This window comes from Pan troglodytes, chromosome 6 (assembly GCF_028858775.2).
Source record: "Pan troglodytes isolate AG18354 chromosome 6, NHGRI_mPanTro3-v2.0_pri, whole genome shotgun sequence".
Classification (NCBI taxonomy): domain Eukaryota; kingdom Metazoa; phylum Chordata; class Mammalia; order Primates; family Hominidae; genus Pan; species Pan troglodytes.
Window position 1 is genome coordinate 16,946,025 of NC_072404.2, and position 26,074 is coordinate 16,972,098.

The 26,074-nt window shown below is 34.0% G+C and overlaps 1 protein-coding gene across 14 annotated transcripts in view; it reads left to right on the forward strand.

Annotated features, from left to right (window-relative positions):
* PHF14 (PHD finger protein 14) overlaps positions 1 to 26,074 on the forward strand; it is a 248,904-nt gene that overhangs the window by 218,504 nt on the left and 4,326 nt on the right. For 9 of the 14 annotated variants that reach the window (XM_063814056.1, XM_063814057.1, XM_063814059.1 and 6 more), the window contains one exon: positions 14,042 to 14,244. The exons of 1 other annotated variant lie outside the window; for it this stretch is intronic. In XM_063814056.1, coding sequence (XP_063670126.1) covers positions 14,042 to 14,116 — 75 coding nt within the window. In that variant the 3' untranslated portion in view covers positions 14,117 to 14,244. Of the gene's footprint in view, positions 1 to 11,355; positions 11,518 to 13,403; positions 13,547 to 14,041; positions 14,245 to 26,074 lie in introns of those variants that run through there. 4 more of the 14 variants (XR_010158345.1, XM_016957098.4, XM_016957096.4 and 1 more) reach the window with 4 other exon arrangements.

Sequence of the window (26,074 nt, forward strand, 5' to 3'; positions counted from 1 at the left end):
GTCATTCCAAGGTAATGACAGAATTTTATGTTCCTCAGAAGCTGATCCTTGTACATTTTTCCAATATACATTTTTCCTCTTCTATTTCTGTATCCTCATGAGATTTAAGAAGTATACCACAATAAATCCTAAATATTTTCAGAATAGTAGAAAAACTAGAAGGAGAGTTAATATGTTTACCAAAATTTTCATAAATAATCTTCAGGTAGCAGAACTGTCAAGCTGTTTTGGATTTGAAAATTGCTTTTGATCAGTACTGCAAGATAGACTTAGGACCTTTTAAAATAACTGAATAATAATCTGGTCAGTATCCATTGAGCAAAAATTGGATTGTTTTGGAAAAGTATGTGAAGCTTTTAAAATTTATTGATCATGAGCAATTCTAACTGTACATATGGTATATTGAAAAGGGAATACTTTTTATAGTCAGAGCTGAGTTTGGAATCCTAGCTCCTCTAATATTTTTGGATATGTGACCAAGGGCAGTTCCTGAGTGTCACCAATCTTCAATTTCCTCATTGGAACATAGGAACAATAATATTTATCTTGCCTGGCTTTTGTGAGGATTATAAATAACGAATGTAAATACAAGCCTTTAATAATATACAATAATATATTCGTAATATATTTTGTATATAGGAAGTACTCAAAAAGTCAAAATTATTATTTACTTGATTCCCATGCTTCTATATAGTAAGGAATTCATTCATATATCCAATAACTATTCATAAGAACTATTCATTTATAAGTGATTTGATACTTGCCAAGTGGCCTGTTTTGTGAATCATTTAAGTAAATACCAGTGGTGGTTTTCATTATGGTAACAGTTCAAAACAGTTTTAAACATTTAATCATTCTTTAATAAAAGCGAAGTAGTAGCTAAGACATAACCAGTAAATCCAAGATGTGGAAATAATGAAAATAGGGACGTTATTTTTGACACTGATAAGAAAGTGCCACTACTGAGGAATTTTTTTGTGTGAAATTTTCTAAAATAGATTTTAAATTTTTCTTGAAGCAAATTCAATTTCTTTTTAATCCATGAAAAATTAACGTGCCATGGGAGAAGTGTTACTTAGATATCTAATGAGCTATTACGTTCCAATAAAACTGAAGATTAATGGGTTCACTCTGGGGAAAATAACATTCCATTTGAAATAAGGATATTTGAGGCAACTTAATCTGTTCACTTTGTAGTAAAGTTTTAGAAATTCACTTTCTGGCCGGGCGTGGTGGCTCATGCCTGTAATCTCAGCACTGTGGGAGGCCGAGGCGGCGGATCACCTAAGGTCGGGAGTTCGAGACCAGCCTGACCAACGTGGTGAAACCCTATCTCTACTAAAAAATACAAAAATTAGCCGGGTGTAGTGGCAGGTGCCTGTAATCCCAGCTACTCGGGAGGCTGAGGCAGGAGAATCGCTGAATCCAGGAGGCAGAGGTTGCAGTGAGCAGAAGTCGTGCCATTGCATTCCAGCTTGGGTATAGAGCAAGACTGTCTCAGAAAAAAAAAAAGAAAAAAGAAAAGAAATTCACTTTGTACACTTAAGTTTATTTCCAAAGCATATAGTCCTTGATGTTGAGTTTACGTTAAAAGAGCAGTATAAGTTACATTGAGAAGTATTTGTTTTAAAGATTCACAATACTCACCTTTGGGCATGAGGAAGGGTATATTATTTTGATATCATAACTGAACTCTGTAGCATAGTAATCATAAAAATAGTGTCCTTATATGTTGTCATGGTTCAGTTATCTTTATCACCTCCATGTATACCTGATGCACTTTATTATATACTTTCTCCATTGCATTGTGATTATTTGCATGCCTCTCTACCACACTGGAGCATGAGATCCTCTAGGCAATAAAACATCTCATTCATATTTTTCTGCAACACCTTGCTTAGTATCTGGCACACAATCATTGTTCAATAAATTTTTGAGGGAGGAAGAAAGGAAGGATTCTAGGAATAGACGTGACTTCAAGAGTTAATATCATCTTAAAAAGACAAAATGTCTAATATGAGTCAAAGGACTAAATGTATTCCAAACTCTTCTAAAATGAGAACATTATTTGATCAATACAATAAAGTCTGTCAATGGGTTACCAAAAAAAAAAAATAGGTGTTGATTGCCAAATGTTTTTACTTTGTTTTGACATTTTATTCTTAATTCAGTGTGTCCTAGATCAAATGATGCTTCTATGGAGAAATTTCTTAAGTACCTCTTTTTCCCTATATAGTAGACATTGTTTTGAAACCCTTGATTAAATGTACTGAGATAAAATGTCAGTATTAATAAGGACATCCACCTCCCAAAGAAACTACAGTTGAAGAAATAAAAATGGATCATATTACATTTTTACCATATTACAGTTGAATAATTTTCTAATGGTTCTTAAACTGCAAGCGTTTAAAAACATGACAATGAATTTCATGTGTTAGACATCACTCAGTGTTACTGAATGACTGTACGATTCTACTAGCTGGCAGTAAATACTCATTTATAGTGTGGAGTCTGTAATGAGCTGAAATCATAGAAATACTGAAACCCCATTTTCCATAACTCTGATTGCCTCTGCACATTATTTTGGCAGGTAACTTTATAGTACCTGAAATCAAATGTACTTCTAAATCATCTAACAAAAATTAGATGTTTGTCTGGTTTTATTTTTTGTTGAGATAACTTTAGATTTAAAAGAGTTGTAAAAATAGGATGGAGTGTTCTGATATACCCTTTACCCAACTTCTCTTTAGGTTAACATCTTATATAAGCATAGAACAATTCTCAAACCTAAGAAATTAATCTTAATACAATACTGTTAAACTGTAGAATTTATTTGCATTTTACCAGTTTTGCCACTAGTGTTCTTTCTCTGGACCAAGATTCAATCCAGGATCTCCTGTTTCATTTTGTCATTATGTCTCCTCAATCTCTTCCAGTCTGTGGCAATTCTTTACTTTTTCCTTGCCTTTCATGATCTTGACACTTTTGAAGAGTACTCTTCAGTTATTTTGTAGAATGTCCCACAAGTTGGGTTTGCTTAATATTTTCTCATGATTAGATTGAGTTTGTGCCTTAATGGGAAGGCTACCATAGATCATAGGTGATGTCGCTTCTCTGTGCATCAGAGCAGGGGAACATGATGTCAGTATACATACTATACGTTACCAGTCAAGGTAGTATTTGTCAGCTTTCTCCACTATGAAGTTACTTTTTTTATTTTGCTTTAACAAAGTAGTTTTAAATCATTTGAGTTTGGAAGACAGCTTGGGGAGTTGTTTTATTTTTAAGTCACTAAGCAGTTTTAAAATCTGGTGAAGAAATTGATTTCATATTTTTGTCAATCTAGTATTTTCATACAAACAATGGAGATTTAAATAAGCTATCTTAGGACTCTTTCACCTTTAATATTCTGTGACTTGATGTCTCTAAGGAGAAATATAAGAGAATAAGAGAGATGTTCCATGTATGTCATAGTTGCTTACAGATTAGCCTGAAGTCCATCTATGAATTTGACTGGCTTTTGAAATGAATACCTTGACATCATTCTGCTTAACAAGGGTATTGTACACTGAAGACATATTAAACAGTTTCTAAATTTCCTAACTGAAAATCTGTTTTCTAGATATTTTGTTATTTAGATACTGAGTTGTTTCTTAGTCTCAAAATTGTCAGTTTAAACTATTTACAGTTTATCTGGCCTCAGAAGTAATAATATTAAAAGATTTTAAGTATTGAAATATTTAAATCAGGCTATTTTATATCTTAATGCAAATTATAGTTTTCACTCTGAATCTGATAAACTTGAGTCAGTGAAATCAAGTTCCTATGTAGGTAATATTATTTTCCTTAAGAAAATTTGTTACCTTTCATTTTTTGAATATCTGTTATTTATTCTAAAGTGATGTTAAGATTGTTATAATGCCATTTATATAAATTCTATTTGTTTTTGGTTTTTGACATGATGTGATCTATAACTATTTTTTTTTAAGTTCTGGGGTGCAGAATGTGCAGGTTTGTTACATAGGTAAACGTGTGCCATGGTTTGCCTAGAACATCAAGACTCAGCAAAGGAAGTATAAAATTATATTTTTAGTATTTTCTCCTACTTTTTATTGTGATGTCAATTAAATGGCCAAAGATGATGATTGTTATTTTTCTGTTTTTTTCTGAGAGAAAAATATATATTTAATTCTTATGAAATGATTTTCTTAATTTTCAAAGAAAATATTCAAGCCAATCATAATAAAGATGATTACCACAATAGAAAAGTGGGCAAAAATTAGGAAAACTACATTCTTGACTTTATCAATGTGGGTATCTTGGTTATAAGATTACACTACAGCTTTGCAAGATGTTACCATTGAGGGAAACAGAGTAAAAGGTACAAGGGATCTCTGTATTATTTCTTTCAACTGCATGTGAACTACAATGATCTTAAAATTAAAAGTTCGACTTAATTTTTGAAAGTACAGAAAATTTAGGAAAGGCAATTTATAGAAAGAAAAAATTCTAATAATAGATGAAAAGATATTCCTTTTTATTCAAAATGCAAATAAAAAGGGAATGAGAAGCAATTTTCCTCTTCTATCAACTTAATAAAAAGGTTTTCAACTTTTATTTTAGATTCAAGAGGTACATGGGCAGGTTTGTTACATAGGTATATTGTGTGATGCTGAGTTTTGGGGTGTGATTCATCCCATCACCCAGGTAATGAGCCTAGTACCCAGTAGTTAGTTTTTCAACCCTTATTCCCTCCTTCCCTCCCCATTCTAGTAGTCTCCAGTGTCTATTATTGCCATCTTTATGTCCCTGTGTACCCAATGTGCTCCCACTTATGAGTAAGAACATGTGACATTTGATTTTCTGTTCCTGAGTTAATACACTTAGGCCTCCAGCTGCATCCATGTTGCTGCAAAGGACATGATTTCATTCTTCTTAAGGGTTGCATAGTATTTCATGGTATATATGTACATTTTCTTTATCCAGTCCACCATTAATGGGCACCTAGGTTGATTCCATGTCTTCGCTATTATGAACAGTGCTGCAGTGAACATACAAATGTGTGTGTCTTTTTGGTAGAATGATTTATTTTCTTCTGGCTATATACCCAGTAATGGGATTGATGGATCTAATAGTAGTTCTGTTCTTAGATAAATCTCCAAACTACTTTTCACAGTGGCTGAAAAAATTTACATTCCCACCAGTAGTGTATAAGCATTCCTTTTTCTCTGCAGCCTTCCCAGCATAGTTGTTTTTTGACTTTTTAATAATAGCCATTCTGACTGGTATTGGATGGTATCAATGAGATGCCATCACAAAAGAGATAATATCTTTTTGATTTGCATTTCGCTGACAATTAGCGATGTTGAGCATTTTTTCATATGTTTGTTGGCTGTTTGTATGTCTTCTGAGAAGTGTCTGTTCATGTCTTTTGCCCACTTTTTAATTGAGTCATTTGTTTTTTGCTTTTTGAATTAAGTTTCTTGTAGATTCTGGATGTTAGATCTTTGTCAGATGCATAGTTTGTGAGTACCTTCTCCCATTCTGTAGGTTGTCTGTTTACTCTGTTTATAGTTTCTTTTGCTGTACAGATGCTCTTGAGTTTAATTAGGTTCCATTTGTCAATTTTTGGTTTTGTCGCAATTGCTTTTGAGGACATAGTCATAAATTCTTTCCACAGGCAGATGTCCAGAATGGTGTTTCCTAGGTTTTGCTCTAAGATTCTTATAGTTTGAGGTCTTACATTTAAATCTTTAACACAACTTGAGTTAATTTTTGCATATGGTGAAATGTAGGGCTCCAGTTTCATTCTTCTGCATATGGCTAGCCAGTTGCCAGCACCATTTATTGAATAGAGATATTATGACTTTTTTTTAATGGCAGTATAGAAGTTTGGTAAAACCTAATTTTAGGGCCTGAGCAAAAAAAATATTTTTCTCTCAATACAAGTTTTAAGTTTGATACAATGAGCTGAGTGTTGTATTAAAATTTTCATTGTCCAGTGAGAAGGATAAACAAAATGCTGTCATATTCTGTTAAAGAAGGCATTGTTTCCACAATGGCCAATCCTAAACAATTCATGATTATTGCTTATTTTAATGAATAAATAATATACTTGTTTTTTTGTGTGTGTATGACAAACTTAGTTATTGCTGAGTAATTTTAGTCATTTATGTCTTTGAAAATTTTAATGGGCCAATCACTGATTTTTATTCAATCTGAAAAATCTGAGTATGGAACTGTAATTTGACTAGTGATCTTGCCTATCTTGAACATTTTTAGATATTATTTTTAGATTTTAGATAACATTTTTAGATATTATTTTTGCCTAAATATTTCAAAAGCAGGTAAAAACTTTAAATAAAAATATTATATTTTATTTAAATAAAAATATTTAGATTTTAGATAACATTTTTAGATATTATTTTTGCCTAAATATTTCAAAAGCAGGTAATAACTTTTAAATAAAAATATTATAAATGAAGGAAAGTTACCAATGTAGGAGCTTCTTAATATAGATTTCTAGCATACACTTCATGCGTATTTCCCAGATAGTAGTAGTTTACTACCTGAAGGAAAATTTTCTATTGTCAAGACCATAAGTTCGTCAGGGTTATCAAACATACTCACCATAAAAGAATTCACCTGTCAGAAAAGGCTGTTTACAGTATTCTTAGCCCCTTCAGATTAGCACCATATCTTAAAAATATGTCTTTTTTTTTTTTTTTTTTTTTTTTTGAGACAGAGCCTTGCTCTGTCTCCCAGGCTGGAGTGCAGTGGTGCAATCTTGGCTCACTGCAACCTCCACCTCCCAGGTTCAAGCGATTCTTGTGCCTCAGCCTCCCAAGTAGCTGGGACTACAGGCAAACGCCACCATACCCGGCTAATTTTTTGTATTTTTAGCGGAGAGGGGGTTTCTCCTTGCTGGCCAGGCTGGTCTCAAACTCCTGGCCTCAGATGATCCACCCACCTCGGCCTCCCAAAGTGCCGGGATTACAGGTGTGAGCCATGGCACCTGGCCAGATGTCTTAAACACCTACAAATATTCATTATAAAAGTTGTAGCTTTTCAAGTTTATGGAAATATATAAATTTATAGAATTGGGATTGTGCCCATTAAGAGTCTACCCTAACTCATACTTATCATCCATCATTCATTTCCTTTCCTTTCTTTATCCTAGTTTGCCACTGTCACTTGTCACTCACTGATCTTTGTTGCCTTTAGTGTAAATAAGCCCTCTTCAGATGGCTGTGCCAATCCTTAGGGCCTTTTTTTCCCCAGATCAGAGGGAGTCCCTCTTGATCCCAGGTCATACATGGGAAATCCAAAGTCTTTTTTTTTTTTTTTTTTTTGAGACGGAGTTTCGGTCTTGTCGCCCAGGCTGGAGTGCATTGGCGCAACCTCCGCTTCCTGGGTTCAAGTGATTCTCCTGCCTCAGCCTCCCAAGTGGCCGGGATTACAGGCACACACCACCACTGCCCTATTTCTTTGCTACGAAAAGCTGCCACAAAGAAGTAAAAAGTTACAGGAGGAGCTAAAAACTTACTCTACTCAATCTGCTCCAGAATCATGAATTGGAGAGAGAAGTGATTGCTCAAGAAAAGAAATAGTTATTTATGTATTCCCATACATGAAATTAGAAATTTGTTACTGCCCTTTTTCTATCTTGCTATTTAAAAAATATTTGCTATTAATAAATAATGAATGAAATGTTGCAGTATTAGATAAAGGGAGATCTCTTTGATTATCTTTTGTTTGCATCACTAAATAGAGAAAAAAGGTAAGGTTTTTAAAAAGAGCACTATTCTACTTAATGATATATGTGTTTGAGCTGAGTTTACCAAGAACATCCCAAGTTACTTTAATTTCATAATATAGCCTTAGAATTTCTAATTAAATATGCAACTTGTATCATACAAAAAATTCTTACGCTTTTTACAGTAAATTTAATTAAGCATTTCTTGTAAGTTCATTTCAGTATCTGTCATGGCTCACTAAAGTTGGAATTCAGTTGTAAAATGGTATATTAATTGCCTTTTGTATTAAATGAAATAAGAATCTCAAATATGCAAAGTCAGGAAATTTAATTGTGGTGTTCAATTGCTCATTCAATGCATTGGAAAACTGAATGCAGAAGTATAGAAAAAAAAGGCCAAAGGTTAAATGTAGCATATCACACACATTTCGCACTTTACTTAATGATCCAAGTGTTTATTACTATGAGGTAAATGCACCATTTAAAGAATTATGGTGGAATTGTAAAACGTTAAAAACTCTAATTAATTTCAGTCTGAAGCATGCAGTGTGCTCATTTTGCCTAAAACATTTTCATTATTGTCAGTATTTTTCCAGTTATTAAGATAAATCCTTTCTTCATTGTGCAGCACTAGCATATTTTCTGTATTAAAAACACAGTTTTAAATGCTGTTGAGAGTTATATATCTAGCATATGTTTTTAAATGAATAAAACAATATAGTTTTTTGACCACAGATGGAAGCGATGCAGTGTATCTGTTTTTCTACACTTGTTCCGTAGCTACCAACAGTTAGAACAGGTTGAGTGTCTACATGTTTTTTCCCTAAAAGCTATATATGTATTCTTACACTTTTAAAAGAAACATTATTAAAGTATAGAGATAATTCTGACTATTAATTTGGATCCAGTTATAATAACTGTTCCTTCTCTGGTTAGTAAAAGGAATATTTAAAATCTAAAGAAAATATCATAAGAATATATAAACATTTTAAGTTAGTGCCTGTCTGCACCGTCTCACTTCATTTTACTGTTGTACCGCCATGTATGTTTGCCTGCTATGAAGAACATATTTGGTAAAATAAAAACAAGTGACATCTTCTCTTTGTATTCATAGAGTCTTGTAACTCTTAACTTATTTCTGGAAATAGTTTGTTCATATGGCCAAATTATAAAGGGACTTAGTAAAAGAAAGCTATGTTTTCTGATTACGAAGGAAATCTATGCTCACAGTGGGAAAGCAAGAAAATGTGGCAAAGCACAGATAAGAAAATAAAAATCAATAATATCAACATTATGAACATTTTAGGTACTTAGGAATTTGGGGTAGAATGATGGAAAGCAAACTATTAATTATAGCTGTATATTTCAGTGTAGAGGCTACAGGTGCCTTGCATTTGTTTTCTCATAAAATCTGTGCCCATACATTTTACTTACTTTATTTGAATTTAGGAAACTTTCATTAGGTAGCCATTTTTATTTTCTGTTTCTTTAATCATTTTACTTTGAAATAATTTTAAATTTACAGAAAATTTGCAAAAATAGTGTAGAAATTTCCCATTTGCCTTTTATCCAGCTTCCTGTAGTGTTGCCATTTTATGTAACCATAGTATAATTATTGAAACCAAGACATTAACTTTGAGAGGCTGCTACTACTCTAAGAACCATTTTTAAATTTTACCAGTTTTCTCACTAATGTCGTTTTTATGTAGTCCAGGATTCCTCACTGCATTCAGTCATCATGTCCCCATAGTCTCCTGTGGTCTGTGATAGTTCCAAGTCTTGTCATTCATAACCTTGACATTTTTTTTTTTTTTGAGACGGAGTCTCGCTCAATTGCCCAGGCTGGAGTGCAGTGGCGCGATCTCCGCTGACTGCAACCTCCACCTCCTGGGTTCAAGCGATTCTCCTGCCTCAGCCTCCCGAGTAGCTGGGACTATAGGCGCCCGCCACCACACCCAGCGAATAATTGTATTTTTAGTAGAGACGGGGTTTCACCATGTTGGCCAGGATAGTCTCGGTCTCTTGACCTTGTGATCCGCCTGCCTTGGCCTCCCAAAGTGCTGGGATTACAGGCGTGAGCCACTGTAGCCGGCCGACCTTGACATTTTGAAGACTACTGTTTAATTATATTGTAGAGGGTTTATCTGATGTTTTCTCAGATTAGAATTAGGTTATACCCTGTTGGGAAGGATACCACAAACCAGAGGTGATGTGCCGTTTTTAATACATCGTATCAGGGTGTTAATATATATTATTGGTGATATTAACTTTGACCATTTGGTTAAGGTGGTGTTTGCCATGTTTCTCCATTATAAAGGTACTTACATCAACATCTATAAAGATATAAAGAAGTAATAGGGAGAGTTGCCCCTTTGTATAATCCTTTTATATAAAGGATTACAAGAGTTTAAGAAATCTTTTAAACTTGGCAGTCTACAAGGTAAACATAAAGTTATCTGTACTCATAGAGTGTAATTTGTATCCAGGTATTACCTGAGTGATATAAATTCCAGATGCTAAAATAGTTGGCCATTGTTAGGAGTTGGTTACGTCCTAAGAGGAAGGAAAAGAATGGATAGGTTTTATTAATTGGCATCAATTATTTGAACTATCATGAGAACTAAATCACATTTATAAATAAAGAAAAACTGAGGGTCTCCTCTATCACAAATTGATAGTGCAAGCTGACTAACATTTAAACAAAATCTTGCAAGTTTTATTTAGTGATAAGATAAACATGGCAGTGTGTTTACTTAATTTCTCTGTTAGAATAAGTCAGTCTCATATTGCCACCTGGAGTATCAGCCCATTATTACATGGTCCATCTGTGCCTAGAAATTACCATTCTCACTACAGTTCTGTCAATGTAAAAAGAGCAAGGCTAAGGAACCAAATTTTGTCATTTGATATTACAGGTGTTACTGTTAATTGAGTGCACATTCTTGAAATTTCACGTATAACTAGCAGATCTGCAAAGTTGTTATAGTCAGTGTATTTTTTTAGAGTATGAATTAACAAGTTTAAACATTAAGAGGTAAGCCTGTCTACTTTCCAGTAGCCTCAAAGGGTACATTTTCTTTACGATTGTTTCAGAACACTTCATGAAACAAATGTCAAGCTTGTCAGGGCTGTCACTAAGAAAATGATCCATGTAGCCAGGGTCTTCTTTCATTGGGAAACAAACAGATGTCTTATCTCAGCAGAGAGAAAAAAAAAAAACCCTGCTGTATATCAGAAGAAATTTTTGCTTACCTATAATATCCAGTAGTAAAGAAATGCTTTGGTAAAAAGCTTCCTTTGCAATTTTATTATGCAGTCATTTATCAATTATATTTTATTTGCTGTCTGAGTTACTTTAATGATTTTTATTAATCTAGAACTGCGTATAAATTCTTACAAAAATTGACCTGCAATGTGAAAAACATAAATTAGCACTTCCAAAAAGACTTCCCTAGGCTTTATTAGATCAAATTTTAATGTTATTTATGATAAAATCTATTACTATTATTTTGATAATGTTATAGCAATTTTAATATTATACTCTAGCAATTAGAGTGGAATGCCTTTTTCACCCCTTCATAATCCTTTTCTGCACCTAGGTTACAGCTATCCTTCTAAAAGGAAGAAAGAGATTGGCTCTTATTTGTTATATAAGTGACTTAACAGCATAAAAGGCAAGATGTTTTAAGACAAATCCTCAGCACAAAGAAAGGTGTGAAACAGTTATGTACCTGTCCTGAACAGCAGGCAGTGTTAGAAGGCATGCATTTATAAACTGTACTTTATTACTAAGAAAAGTTCAACAACAAAAAGACAAACATTATATTAAGAATGTTACTTAACTGGCATATCTATATATATCTTATCCATATATTTAAAACATATTCAAATTAATGGAAGTTGCAAATTTTTATTTCATTTAACCATGTTCCAATAGCTTATATCCATAGTTAAATATGAAAATAAAGTATATAAGTACCTCCTAGTCCTTGGGGTTATTAAGTCTTTACATTTGTGTTTTGACTTAGGGCAGCAAGGTTGCTAGAGAAAACTAGATAGCCAAGCATGTTAAACCGGGAAGTCATACGGTGCAGAAACTTAGTAGACTGTCCGTGTGATAAAGGCTCCATCTTTCTTTTATAAATTAAAGGGTATGAGCTTGATAATGGCTGTTTTGGCTCATGTTGCTTCAAACATTTTTGCTTATTTTTATTTTCAGTGTTGTTATATAGTAAGTTAAGATTGCTAGAAGTGTGAGTACTAGCAATCTTAATTTACGATAGTTAAGAACAATATTGTGCTTTTCCAAATTATGTATTAATTCAGGCATACCTTTTATTCATTCATTATTCCACTGTTTCACATAGTTCAGAAAATATTGATTGGACTACAACTATATACTAAGGATGTCCTGTTAGATGGTAGGAATGTATAAGATACAGAAGATAAAACCTTCCTTTGAGGAACAGATGGACAAATTCAGTGCTACATATCAAAAATTTCTTGCCATCCGTACCTGCTGATTTAACACTTTCTAACACTGTCTCTCCTGAAGAAGACAGGGGAAAGTGTAGAGTAAGATTTACTTTTTATTATAATGTAGTTAAAATGTAATCTCTAGGCTGGGCGCAGTGGCTCACGCCTGTAATCCCGGCACTTTGGGAGGCTGAGGCGGGGCAGATCACGAGGTCAGGAGATCGAGACCATCCTGGCTAACACGGTGAAACCCCGTCTCTACTAAAAATACAAAAAATTAGCCGGGCGTTGTGGCGGGCGCCTGTAGTCCCAGCTACTCGGGAGGCTGAGGCAGGAGAATGGCGTGAACCCGGGAGGCGGAGCTTGCAGTGAGCCGAGATCGCGCCACTGCACTCCAGCCTGGGCGACAGAGTCCATCTCAAAAAAAAAAAAAAAAGAAATGTCATCTGTAGGAACTTTTGTCTAAAAGTGGAAACCACATGTTCATTAATAAATTTTCAAGAATCGAACTTAATGTATCTATTCACTGGAGATAAAATAGGGAAAAAATGAAATGACAAACAGTGGCTATCATACTTGGAAAAATATATCAAAGTTACATTGCCAAAATGATATTCAAAACCCCATTCCTGAATCAACCAATGATTCAGATTGGTTGATAATATTGATAATTTCTCTACTTTCCCAGTGTTAACAAAGTCTAAATCACAGATTCTGTTGAGTTTAGAGAAACAAAGTATATAAAAAAGCTTTTTTCACCCGCCTTAGTCATTACTGGCAAGTGTGTAGTTTGTCACAGAAAACAAATATGCATACCTTGGTTTGCTTTTACTTAATAAAGTCAATTCACAAAGTAGAGTTCAACAATTATTTAATTCAATGATTTAATTTGGTTTCATCAGATACAGAGATAGAGTGGTATGTTTGATGATATTGATGATTATTACTGTTGTCTAGAAATACTTAAATTGATGTTTATGCTTTAATTAACTCAGAAGAGTACCTTTATGTCAGTTAATAAAAATAAATAATCTTAAATGATAAATCAGAAATATTAGGAAAGCAAGACTGTTTTGTACTTGGGTGTTGTTGAAAGAACATGTATGATGAGATGGGTTACAAATCGTAAGATGAAATATTTTTCCTGACTCTCATTGCTTATACTTTGAAGGTTACCATTTAATACTGAACACAAGATGCACTTCATTTCTATGGAAGCAGACATTATGATGTCATTTCATCTATTCACCATGTTCCACAGGAACCTGCTATGAATTATGAGGCCACCACTTAGAATTGAAACTGTAGAAGATTGTAAGCATTCTAAGCCTGACATGCACATGCTTCCTATTTTAGACCTCACTGATCTTCAGATAACATATGGTGGTACAAGTAATTGGAAAATTGGCACACCTGTCAAGAAAGTATACTAGATGGGACAAAAAAATGCCATGCTGGAGCACATGAAGTGTCTTAGAAATTAAATTTATTTTTTTTATCACGCAGTGAAGTAAAAATATCTAGCTCATCCCGTGCAAAGAACACTTTTCAGTGGCAGGTGTTTCCAAAGTAATTTTTAGGGCATTGTTAAAATTGGTTGCTTTTAAAAACATACAGAAAATTTTAATGTGTTCTATAAAACAGCACCTATTGCAAATATTTAAATGTTACATAATTTTACCATTTGTGTTTAGGATTGTTAGAATCACAGTAGTTCATAGTTCTACAGACGCAGTTCAAATGTGTCAAGTATAGCTGATAAATGCCCTAAAGTTTATATTTTAATGTTCTCTAAAATTTATTTCACAGGAAGATGAAAATGAAGCTGAAAGAAAAAATATATCTCAGGAGCTCAACATGGAACAGAAAAATCCAAAGAAATAAAAGATTTTCTGTAGTGTTTTTGAAAAGTTTGCAGCTTATGTAATAGCAGATAAAATTTCTAATTGTAAAATGTTAAATTGTAAAATCTAATTTGCAAAATGTTCTCAATAAAGTCATTCAAAATGAAATAGGAGCTTGTATTTGGAATTCGTATATTTTAGAGTAATTTTGACTGTTTTATTCAAAAGCTGGACCTTTAAAAGTTTTTAAAAGGAGAAAAATTCTTAACTCAAATTTGAGAACAGAGACAGAATGTTATTTTTTTGTAACCTAACTGTTAACACATTTAAGTGACCTAAAAAAAAAAAACTCTGAAAGTCTTTTTTCTTCTTACTAGACTCTGTGTTCTTCTTTAAGGGCCTTAACATAATTCTGATTATCAATATAAAGAAAAACCAACATAGTTCAAAAATGAACAGGGAATGCTTGCACATGAAAATGGTTAAAACCAGTCAATGCCACAAGGAGAAATACTGTTTCCTGATTTCATCTATTTATGTATTACACGATACTCTAGGACTGCAGGGAAAGACTAAAAAGAAATGATAATTTGACACTCTCTGGCAGAAGTAATGCCATGATTTATAATTTATAAAACATTTACTAAGGACCTGCTGTGTGCAAGGTCCCACACACTATTCCTGGACATTTCAAGAATAGTTCTTTTATGTATCTCTTTGGCTTAGAAATTTTTCAAAATTCATCTCTCCCCTATCTTTATCAGAGTTCTCAGTAACCAGCCTCTTTACTTTCCCCGGTTCTAATTTCCAAGCTGTCATTTGCCAACGACAGGAAGAGCAATGAATCTGCTTGCTATTTGCAGATCCAAGTGTTTTTGGCAGATGTCTTTGTTTGATTATTTAAGGCAGAGTTTCTTAAAATGAGAGGCAGAGCTTTGGGAGGCTTGCAAGAGAATGTGAGAATGGAATCAGTGTATTTGCCTTGAGGCCATATTATATGCATTCAACAAGCCCAATAAATGTGTGACAGCAGGACACGCTGGCAGCTATGATACATTGGGCTGAGGTGGAGGAAACTGCAAGTAGTTAAGACAGAAAAATCAAAAGGATAGTCTCAAATAATCTCAGTACGCATGTCAGGAAAACAGCTAGAGCCCGCAGATGGGATCCCTGGACTAATGAATTCCCTGGATGAATTTTGGAGCAAAGACTTTAAGCCAAAGGAAAGGTTGAGATGGCAGTTCAGAGTCTGCAGGAAGCCTTTGCAATAAGCAAATATAAAAATTAATTTGACATCTTTCCCACATCAATTTATTTCACAATACCCACATTCACATAGATTTGGGTCATATCAGTAGTTTTACTTTTAAAAAGAAGAAATAATACAGGATTCACATAAAAGCTAACATGTTGCAGTTACTTTGCTAAATGTTTAACGTGTCATGCCACTGAATTATCAACTTACAGGTTAGGTACTGTTGCTTTTACCATTTTACCAAAGATCAATCCAAGGCTTAGACAGGGGAAATAGATTAACAAAGGTTATGTAACTTGTAATTGGCAGAGTAAGAGTTTCAGACTCAAGAGTGTTACCACAGAATATGACACTTAATCATTGTGTAATACTAATACCATATGTCATTTGTTCCACTGTCTTTCCTAAAAATGTACAGTCTTATTAGCACTTCATTCATCACCTGCTTCCTCTTTAGTTATTTCTCTTCTCCAGTCTCTTAGTTGCGCTTTAGTTTATTTTGAAGACTTTGATTTAAGTAAAATAAGTGAAAGCATTGTAACCACTATTGTGTGTGCTCCGTAACATGCTAATCCTGCTTTATGTTTTTTTTTTAACATCAAGTTATGATGGAACAAGGATGGAAGCACCTATTTCTTCTCTAAGATTTTTCAAGAAATTTTTGGCCATATTTTTCAGCAGATTGTTCAGTTATTAGTATGCTGTTACCTCATCATTTCACACTTGCATTTATGAAATGAGACTGTTAGTGTGAGTCACAGTGACAGCCACCTTGCAGGCATTTTAAATATTAAATTTAAATGGTATCTTTGATCATTTAAAACCCAGTTTTCCTTTTCAGAAAGTTTTTCAAAAATATATACCCCTTGGTTTAGGATGGTCAGTAATAAAGTAAAATCAATTTACATTTCCTTTAGGAAATATTTCTGTATGAATCACTCAGATTTTTAGGGCTCATACCATTATGTTGTGTATATACACAAATAAGTCTTAGAATGCTACAAGATTATGTGACTGTGATTAAGCCAGTCGCTTTATTTGAGTCAAATGTTGCATATTTTATATAGAATGTTTTACATATTAATCGGCTCAGGCTGCCATAACAAAATGCCTGAGTGGGTGGCTTAAACAACAGAAAATTTTTTTCTCACAGTTCTGGAAGGTGGAAGTTCCAGATCAAAATCCAGCAGGGTTCAGTTTCTGTTGAGGACTGTCTTCTGGCTTGCAGATGGCCTGCATCCTACACGGCCTTTCCTTTGTGCACGCACAGAGAGAGGGAGGAAGTGAGTGAGCCTCTGGCATCTTCCTGTAGGGACATTAATCCTATCAGATCAGGATTATGATCTCTTAACCTTAATTCCATCCTTACTGCAAATACAGCTACCCTGGGAGTTACGGCTTCAACATAGGAATTTCGATGGGGTGGGGGAGGAGGGACACATTCAGTTCATAATACATTTAAATAAAGTCCAAGTACCTCTGTTACAATAATTCTGAGCTATGTTAAGGAGCAGTGGAGCAAAATCCCAATGAAATGTCTATGGCAATATAGATTAGATGTATTTAGGGAGAGTCCTTATAAACGTTGATAACTGGGATATCTATAAGTCGATTTCTAAAGAAGACAAACCACTAAAAAAAATGTAGCTGTTTTGTTTACCTCTTTATCCCTATTACCTAGCTCATTTTTTGGCCTATACTAGGTGTAACACTGCGACTGTAAGTCAGCCTGTAACTTGCACTGTAGAATACCCTAAGAACAAGAATTTTATGATACCTGTATAATTTTTACTTACTGAACCGAACTATCTTCTCTTCATGCTAGTTATTTGAGTTGTATTTCTTCATACCTTCCAAGAATTTAAAAATAAAAGAACTTTAAATGAGTATTTGTTTCTATCATATTTAGGAAAAGCATGGTTTTTAAAATTGTATCCAGTATCATACTCTTTCCTCCAGTCTAGGGAACAAATAGCAGAAGCGGGAAGGGATATTATGCTACTCTTGAATGGAAATTGCTGGGCACTAAGATGCCCAAGTTTTTAAAATCATTCAACAAAGCTTTAGTAGGACCTACTATAAGATACATTGTTCTGCTTATCACTGGGGATTCAATGACAGACAAGCTTACTGTGCTGTTATGGTCTTGAAATTCTTAGCTTTTGAAAAAGAGACCCCATGGTTTTATTTTTCACTGACCTCACAGATTACGTAGTAGATACCACTAATGTTTATACTCTTTAAGTCAATTTTATTGGAGTATATTTTACATAAAATTCACTCATTTTGTATGTGCAATTCAGTAAGTTTCAACAAATACATATATTCATGTAACCACCTCTCCAAGATATAAAGCATTTCCATCACCCGAAAAAGTTCTGTCCTTCTGTTTTGCAATCATTTACACACCCCCACTATAGCCACCGATCTACTTTCTTTATTTGTTTTCCCTTCTCTAAGACTTTATACAAATGGAATTATATCATACACATCTTTTGTGTCTGGCTTTCTTCACTCAGCATAAAGTTTTGACATTCATCCAAGTTATTGCATGACTTCATTTCTTTTTATTGCTGAGTACTTTTCATTGTATGAATATACTACAATTATACTGTATGAATACTACTACAATGGAATATATACAAGTGGCCAAAAAGCACATGAAAATATACTCAACATCATTAGTTATCAGGAAAATGCAAATTAAAACCGCAATGAGTTACCACTGTATACCCGCTGAAATGTCTACAGCTCTGTTATCAGCTATATAAACAGCAGCTATTAAAAATGTGTAGCTATTGAATACTTGAAATATGACTAGTCCCAATTGAGATGTGTTGTAAACATATACATCAGATTTTGGAGCTAGAGTGCAAAAAATATCCATAATTTTTATTCTGATTACATGTTGAAATGATAATATTTTGAATAGATTTGATTAAAATTTTAAAATAAATTTCAACTATTCTTTTTAAATTGTGGCTACTAGAAAATTTGAATTTATATATTATAGTTTCCATTGTTTTCCCACTGGACGGGCCTCCTGGGCTATAATTTGAAGGCCGATAATGAAATGTTGGTAAGGTTATGAAGCAACTGGAACTCTTATACATTGTTGGTAGAAGTGTAAAATGATACATTATTTTGGCAAAGAGTTTGGAAATTTCTTATGAAGTTAAACATGCCCTTAATATACGACCCAGTAATTCCACTAATAGATATTACAAAAAGAAATGAAAGCATGTGCCCTCACAAAGATTTGTACATGAATTTTTTTAAAGATCTTGCTATGTTGCCCAGGCTGGATTTCAACTCCTGATCCTCCTACGTTGGCCTCCCAAAATGCTGAGAGTACAGGCGTGAGCCACTGTACTCAGCCTTGTACATGAATATTTTTAACAGCTTTATTTATAGTAGCCCAAAACTGGAGCTAATTTCTTTTTCTTTTCAAGTAAAAGTCACACTTCATACTGGTTATTCTTTTCAGAAACCATTTGTCACACTAAGCTGTGTGGTGTAGTTCACAAAATTAGGGTTTGACCCTTGATATTTTAGGGGGGAAATTTGATGTGTAATATTTATAGCAACAGTGTAAATGTTAGAAAGAATCACTGTCTATAAAACATGTTAATGAAAGATCTAAAAAAACTAAACAATATACAAAATTTTTTACAAATCCAACATTCAAAAACTAGTCAGTTCATATCTAGAGGCAAAAAATAAAAATAGTGTATATCTTATTTGAAAACATTTAATGTAGTTAAAGTCTTTCAATGATTTCACATTGTTTTAGTGGTTTTTGAATGACCCTTCCAGTTAGAAATACATTTAAACTCAATTTTAAAATTATAAAATTATAGCTATATCTTCTGATAAATTGCATCTACTTTCCTGGGGATTAGAAAGCTTGAATGAGGGGAAAAGCAGAGGTGTGTGCCCAGTTGCTCCAATTTTAAGTCTATGAACAATTTTGAGTCTATGAACTGCTTTAGGTTTCATTTTTATACATACCATACCAAATAGGACATACTCTACTCAGGATATAGTCATTTTTCATTTGTGACTTTCTAATCATCCAGATAGAATGAGGTGAGTCTGAGTAGTTTTGTTCCTCTAATATTTTTTGAAAGGAGATAATGATATTCTTATTGCTCACTTTATATATGTATATTCTTTCTGTAAAATGTTCTTAAGATTTTTTACAAATGAAATTATGTTATACATACCTTTTGTGTCTGCCTTTCTTCACTCAGCATAAAGTTTTGAGATTCATCCAAGTTATTGCATGAATGTAATTATTCCTTACACTAATGATTTTCCTCTAAGCTTAAACAGTTGGAGGCATTTGATATGTCTGTACTCTCCTACATTCATTATAAATTTGTCTAGTTTTTCCCAGATGCAATAAACTATTCCTCTTTAAATTGAATGTATACCAAACAAAAAAGGGGAATCTTTCCTACAACTGCTTCTTTCACATGGCTACATCAGATTTATTTTGAAGCCCGTTGAGAAAGAAGAAGTAAGTTCATTTCATTGCTTCGGCATTTCCCCAGTGCCTGGAGTCCTTGAGGCCTGCACATATTTCTACTGGTTGTGTGCTAACACTGCTTGGGACTGAAACAACGTACTTCTGACATTAGGCTCAACAAGATTCACTTTGAATAGTGAAAGTTGATTAGAAAACTACTCCATTTCTCATTACCTCAAGAAAACAATTTTTACATAGCCATGAAGGAGCAAATTTCACCCCCATCCAAGACTATCCTGAGCATTTATAGCAGGTAATAAATGTCTTCCCCTGGTGAATTCAATGTGAAGTCCAAGGCTTTGTTATCTAGAGAGGAAGTTAAGTGCTAACAGCAACAGCATGAAAACGCATGCAGCTATGGTATAATTCTGATTTGTTTTAGAAAAACTATTAATTTCCTTGTTACAAAGCCAAGTAAGAATAACCCTTTAAAACTCTTGAACCATGAAAGCCATTTTCCTTAAGGGTTTTAAATTTGGGAACAGACTCATGAAATTTATAGCTTTGATGAGATATTCTTTGCCTGCAGTCAAGATGAGAGCTAGATCATTGGTTTCCCAGCATGACACCTATGTGTTCTTGTGTGCACTAGATATCATTAAGCTCATAATAACACAGCCAGCATCACATTTAACGTTTGAAAGGTTCACTTTTGTCTCGTAGTTTACATCTTTCATTTGCACCTATTGCATGCTAAATATCCCACTCTAGAAAATGAGATACACTCTACCTATATTGATACCGTCGATGGAGTAAAAAAAAAAATTACTATTTTCATATCCATGACTTTCAAGCTGCAAAGAGTCAATAGATAATGACTTCTAGAAACAATAGATAATTGAATCAGATATTACATGTGTAAGTCTGAATATGAAAACCTTCCCTGACATATAAGGAGCAGAAAATGTGAATCTCCATGATGCATGTCAGTTCCAACTGTTATCATTTTTAATATTATGTTTAATTCTAAAGGTAATGCAAGATTATTATTTCTTTTAAAGATAGATGAGCTTTTTCAGGATATTCTGATTTTAAGGCAATGAGAAAGGCAGCTTATTAGGTAGTACCTAATGATCAGAAACAGATAATAAACACTGCAGGAATCCATCATTGTATGTTACATGATGAAATAACATGAAAAAATTCTGAAGAAAAGAAAACTATTGTTTTCAAAATTCATTATTTTCTGACATTAGGCAATGAAATTGTGATTAAGGAACCTATTTCTGCAAGCTGTTTCCTTAAATTTGTGCAAATGTTTGAAGGTATTTTATCTGTAAGTTTACAATTCCTTTACCATTTATTATTATCAACAATTTCAAACATATACAAGACTTGAGAGAAGAGTACAGTGAATCCCCATGTACTCAGGACCCAGATGAACAACTATTAAGATTTTTGCCATGCTTGCCTTATCTGTCCCTTCTTTCCCTTTCTACCAAATTGTCTTAAAGCAGATCCCAGATGGCCATGCTTTTTAACATGCATGTTTTTCTCCTCTCAACAATTCTTTTTTTATTAAATATGTTTAATATATACATATTTTTCCATGGCAGATGCATATTTTGTTTTTGAATAATGTAAGATGGTCAATAGATTAATATATAATGGAAGATTGGATGACAGTACATTCTGCCTAATGCACTTCAGACTATGTTTTTAGTGAGATTCAAAAGAAGATTTCTGTTTTGATCTTTTTAATGGTGATGATGTAAGAAGCAGAAATTATACAGACTCTTAGTTCACATTTGCATTTTTTGCACCTTAAGCAGAAAAACAGAACTAATCAGAGCTACAAATCATAAAGGAGAACACATTTCAACCTCCAGAGCATTGTGGAACTGAGATATCTTACTGATGATACTAACAAGAGACAAAACTAGCACATTCAGCAATGCCTTCAAAAATGTTACCTTGTGAGTAAAAATCAAATTAACAAATTGAACATCTGTTCAGGGTTATGATTATTTCTCCTAGGGAATGCTTTTTTTGAGACTATATATTTTTGGCAAGTATTGATTTGGGATTTATGTATTTGATTATATCTAACTCTACAAGTCAGGAATAGTCAGTCTTACAGAAAATGTTTTAGTAGACTTCCTTCATTGTCCCTAGACACATCACATTTGGGAGTTTCTTATTCCCTCATCCTAGTTCTAGTCTACCTTTCCTGGGGAACAATTTCTGCTCAAGACCTTTCCTTCACAACTGCATCTTTCCTAGACCCCTCTAAAATCAACCTCTTTTTCCTTCTCCCCTCAAAACCCAGAATCTCTTTCCCACGGATTCCACATCCTCCTTTCAGTTATAACACAAGAAAATAGTTGAAAAATATGGTGAGCAAATTCTTCATGAGTATATTAGTCAGGCTAGACTAGGATATGCTATGAAAACAATCCCTGACATCTCGGTGGCTTAAACAAACAAAAGTTCACTTCTCACTCACACCACTGCCTGATGTGAATCAGGTGGCTCTTCTTGGAGAAGAACTGCCTCATGGATTCATGTGTTCATATTGCAACTTCACCATTTGAGTGTTCTTCGTGGACAGCAGTAGGGTGCGGGCTGGGGTGAGATTGAGAGAATGAAGAATCAACTCATACTTCATTCCTTCAGACTCTGCTGCATCACTTCCATCCACATATCTAGTGGCAAGAACTGAGTGCCATGGTTCCAACCTAAGGATAAGGGAAGCTGAGAAAGGTAAGGTGGTCTTGGATGTGCGCCCGATAAGAGGCAACACTGCTAACTAAACACAGAGCATTGAATATATCTCAATTCCTTTTCTTGTCATTTGAAAACTGTCTTAACATATTTCCCCCTCTACCCAGAAGCACTGTAACATATGGCATGACTCTTAAGAGCATTGGGTTTTTATTTTATTTTATTTTTATTTTTATTTTTTGAGACAGAGTCTCACTCTGTTGCCCAGGCTGGAGTGCAATGGCGCGATCTCGGCTCACTGCAAGCCCTGCCTCCCGGGTTCAAGCGATTCTCCCACCTCAGCCTCTCGAGTAGCTGGGATTACAAGCACCCGCCATCACACCCAACTAATTTTTGTATTTTCAGTTCAGACGGGGTTTCACCATGTTGGCCAGGCTGGTCTTGAACTCCTGACCTCAGGTGATCCACCTGCCTTGGCATCCCAAAGTGCCGGGATTACAGGTGTGAGTCGCTGCACCCAGCCTAGGGCATAGGTTTTGAATTAGACCAGCCTGATTTCCAGTCCCAACTTCAACACTTCTTGTGTTACCCTGTGCAAGTAACTTAACCTGTCTAAGCCTTAGTTTTCTAGGCTGTGAAATAGAGATAATATCCAGGTTTCATGCTTTTCTACTTATATTGTGGTAAAAAACACATAACATTTACCATCTTTACCATTTTTAAGTGTTCAGTACTGTCATGTTAAGTATATGCATATTATTATACAACAGATCTCTATAAGTTTTCATCCTGCAAAACTGAAACTCTGTGGCCACTGAACAAAAGTCTTCTTTCTTCTCGCCCCTCAGTCCCTGGCTACCACCATTCTCCTTTCTGTTTCTAAAAAGTTTGACTACTTTAAATACCTCATATAAATGAAATCGCACAATGTTTGCCTTTTGTGACTGGCTTATTTCACTTAGTGTAATGTCTTCAAGGTTGATCCATGTTATAGCATATGATAATAATCTCTTTTTAAGGCTGAAAAATATTCTATTTTCGCACAAACACACACTATTTTTTTTTATTCGTTCATCAATGGACATTTAGTTTGCTTCTACATTTTGGCTATTGCAAATTGTGAATAATGCTGCAATGAATATGAGTGTATTCAATTATTTCATCTACAGACCCAGAAGTGACATTGCTGGATTATATAGTAATTTTATTTTTAATTTTCTGATGAACCTCCATGCTGTTTTTCATAGCAGCTGCACCATTTACATTCCCATCAACAGTGCATAGGGGTTTCAATTTTTCCACATCCTTGTCAACACTTATTATTCTCTGTTTTTTGGGGTAGAGGCCATCCTAACAGGTGTAAGATGATGTCTTGTCATGGTTTTGATTTGCGTTTCCCAATGATTAGGGATGCTGAGCACATTTTCATATGTTTTTGGCCATTTCTTCTTTTGAGGAATATCTATGCAAGTCCTTGGCCCATCTTTTAATTAGATTGTTTTTTATTGTTGTTGAATTGTAGGAGTTCTTTATATACTCAAGATATTAGTCTGTTATCAGATATGTGGTTTGAAAACATATAATATATAATGTCATGTTATATAATATGTATTATATATTATATGTATGTTATATATGTATATTATATATGTCATATTATGTATTATATATTATATAAACAAATATATAAGCATATACACATATATTACATAATATATAATGTATAATATATTGTATGTGACATATTATATATTATGTATTATACATAACATATAATATATAATGATATATATTTATATATCATTACATATTGTATATTATATTATATATAATATAATATATAATCTAATATATATTATATAATATATATAACATATTATATATTATCTTCCATTCTGTAGGTTGCCTTTCACTCTGTTGATTGTTTCCTTTGATGTGCAGAAGTTCCTAAGTTTGATGTAGTCCCGTTTATCTCTTTTTGCTTTTGTTGCCTGTGCTTTTGGTGTCATATCCAGAAAATCATAGCCAAATTCAATGGCATAAAGTTTTTCTCCTATGTTACTTCTGGGAGTTTTATAGTTTCAGGTTTTGTGTTTGAATCTGTGGTTCATTTTTACTTGATTTTATATATGTTGTAAGGTAACATTTTTGCATGTAGATATTCAGATTCATAGCATCATTTGTTTAAAGCATGCTTTTCTTCTTTACCCTGTTTTTCTGTCTTGGTTCATGAAACAGGAACTTCTTTAAATTCTTTTAAACTGTCACCCTTTCGGGCAGTAATTGAGGAAAGGACTTCCACCTTTCTCTTTGCCTATTCCTAGCTGCATTCCATTGTAGGAGAGACTTTTTGGATTACTGTTTATGTTTCACATCCCTTGCTTCACTCCTCGGCCATGTGATAGCCTCATATCAGAAACCAGGTGAGTGAGTCAGTACAATTTAGTGGCAAAATTGTATATAGCCTATTTTCAAGTACAATCCAGCTTTACCAAAAATAGGCTGATGTCATATTTTAAATTTCCACTTGGCTTCTTTGTATGCTTCTCAACTGGTTCAGAATCCAGGGAGAATAAGCAGTGACGTAGTAACCAGGCTTGCTCAGAACCTCAAACATAATTTTTAATAAAGATTAGAAGAGATGATATATATAAAGCACTTAGCACGACCTGTTCCATCATGCATATTCAATAAGAGTACTGACTATTTGGGGTCTGTCAACTGCCCTTCTTCTTTCACTGACACATTCTCCAGAGACTGGATCACTACTTTAGTTTTATTGCTGCTCCCCAAATTATACCATCCATTGTGACCATTCTTCTGCTTTAATATTGATGATTGTTTCTTAACTCATTCATCAAACAGTCTCTATTATAAGACACACACTGTGTGGAGCACTGTCTCCGCCCACAAACAGCTCATGGTCTGGTAGGAGCGACATACAGACACAGAAAGTTGTCATGAGTAAGCGCTCGACAGAGCTTGATAAAGGGTGCCCTAGAACGCAGAGGTGAGGAAGCTACATAAACCTGGGGGTGGGAAAAACTTTCCGTAAAAACGATACTTGAGTCTACCTTTGAAGGCAAGGGATTTCATCAGATGTAAATAGTGGGAATACTGTTTCAAAGGGACAAAATAGCAACGTGCAATGTTAAAGGGTTTTCAAAGGTTAAAGATGCTTCTGTGTGTTTGGATCCAAGAAAATGCCAGGCAGAAAGTGCTAGGCTCAGAGTCTGGGAATATAGGATGAGACTTTCCTGTGAAAGGCTTTGAGGGTTTGCTTGAAGCGCTTGGATTTAGTTCTGCAGAATTGGATACATATTAAAATCACATGGGGCTAAGGAAATAGCTATGATGGCTACATAACTTTGTAAATGTAACTAATGCCACAGAACTGTACACATAAAATGATTAAAATGGCAAGTTTTATGTTGTATATATTTACTACAATTTTAAAAATTAATAATGGAATATGCCAAAAAACATTGAATTGTATACTTTAAATGGGTGAATTATGTGGTATGTGAATCACATCTCAATAATTCTGT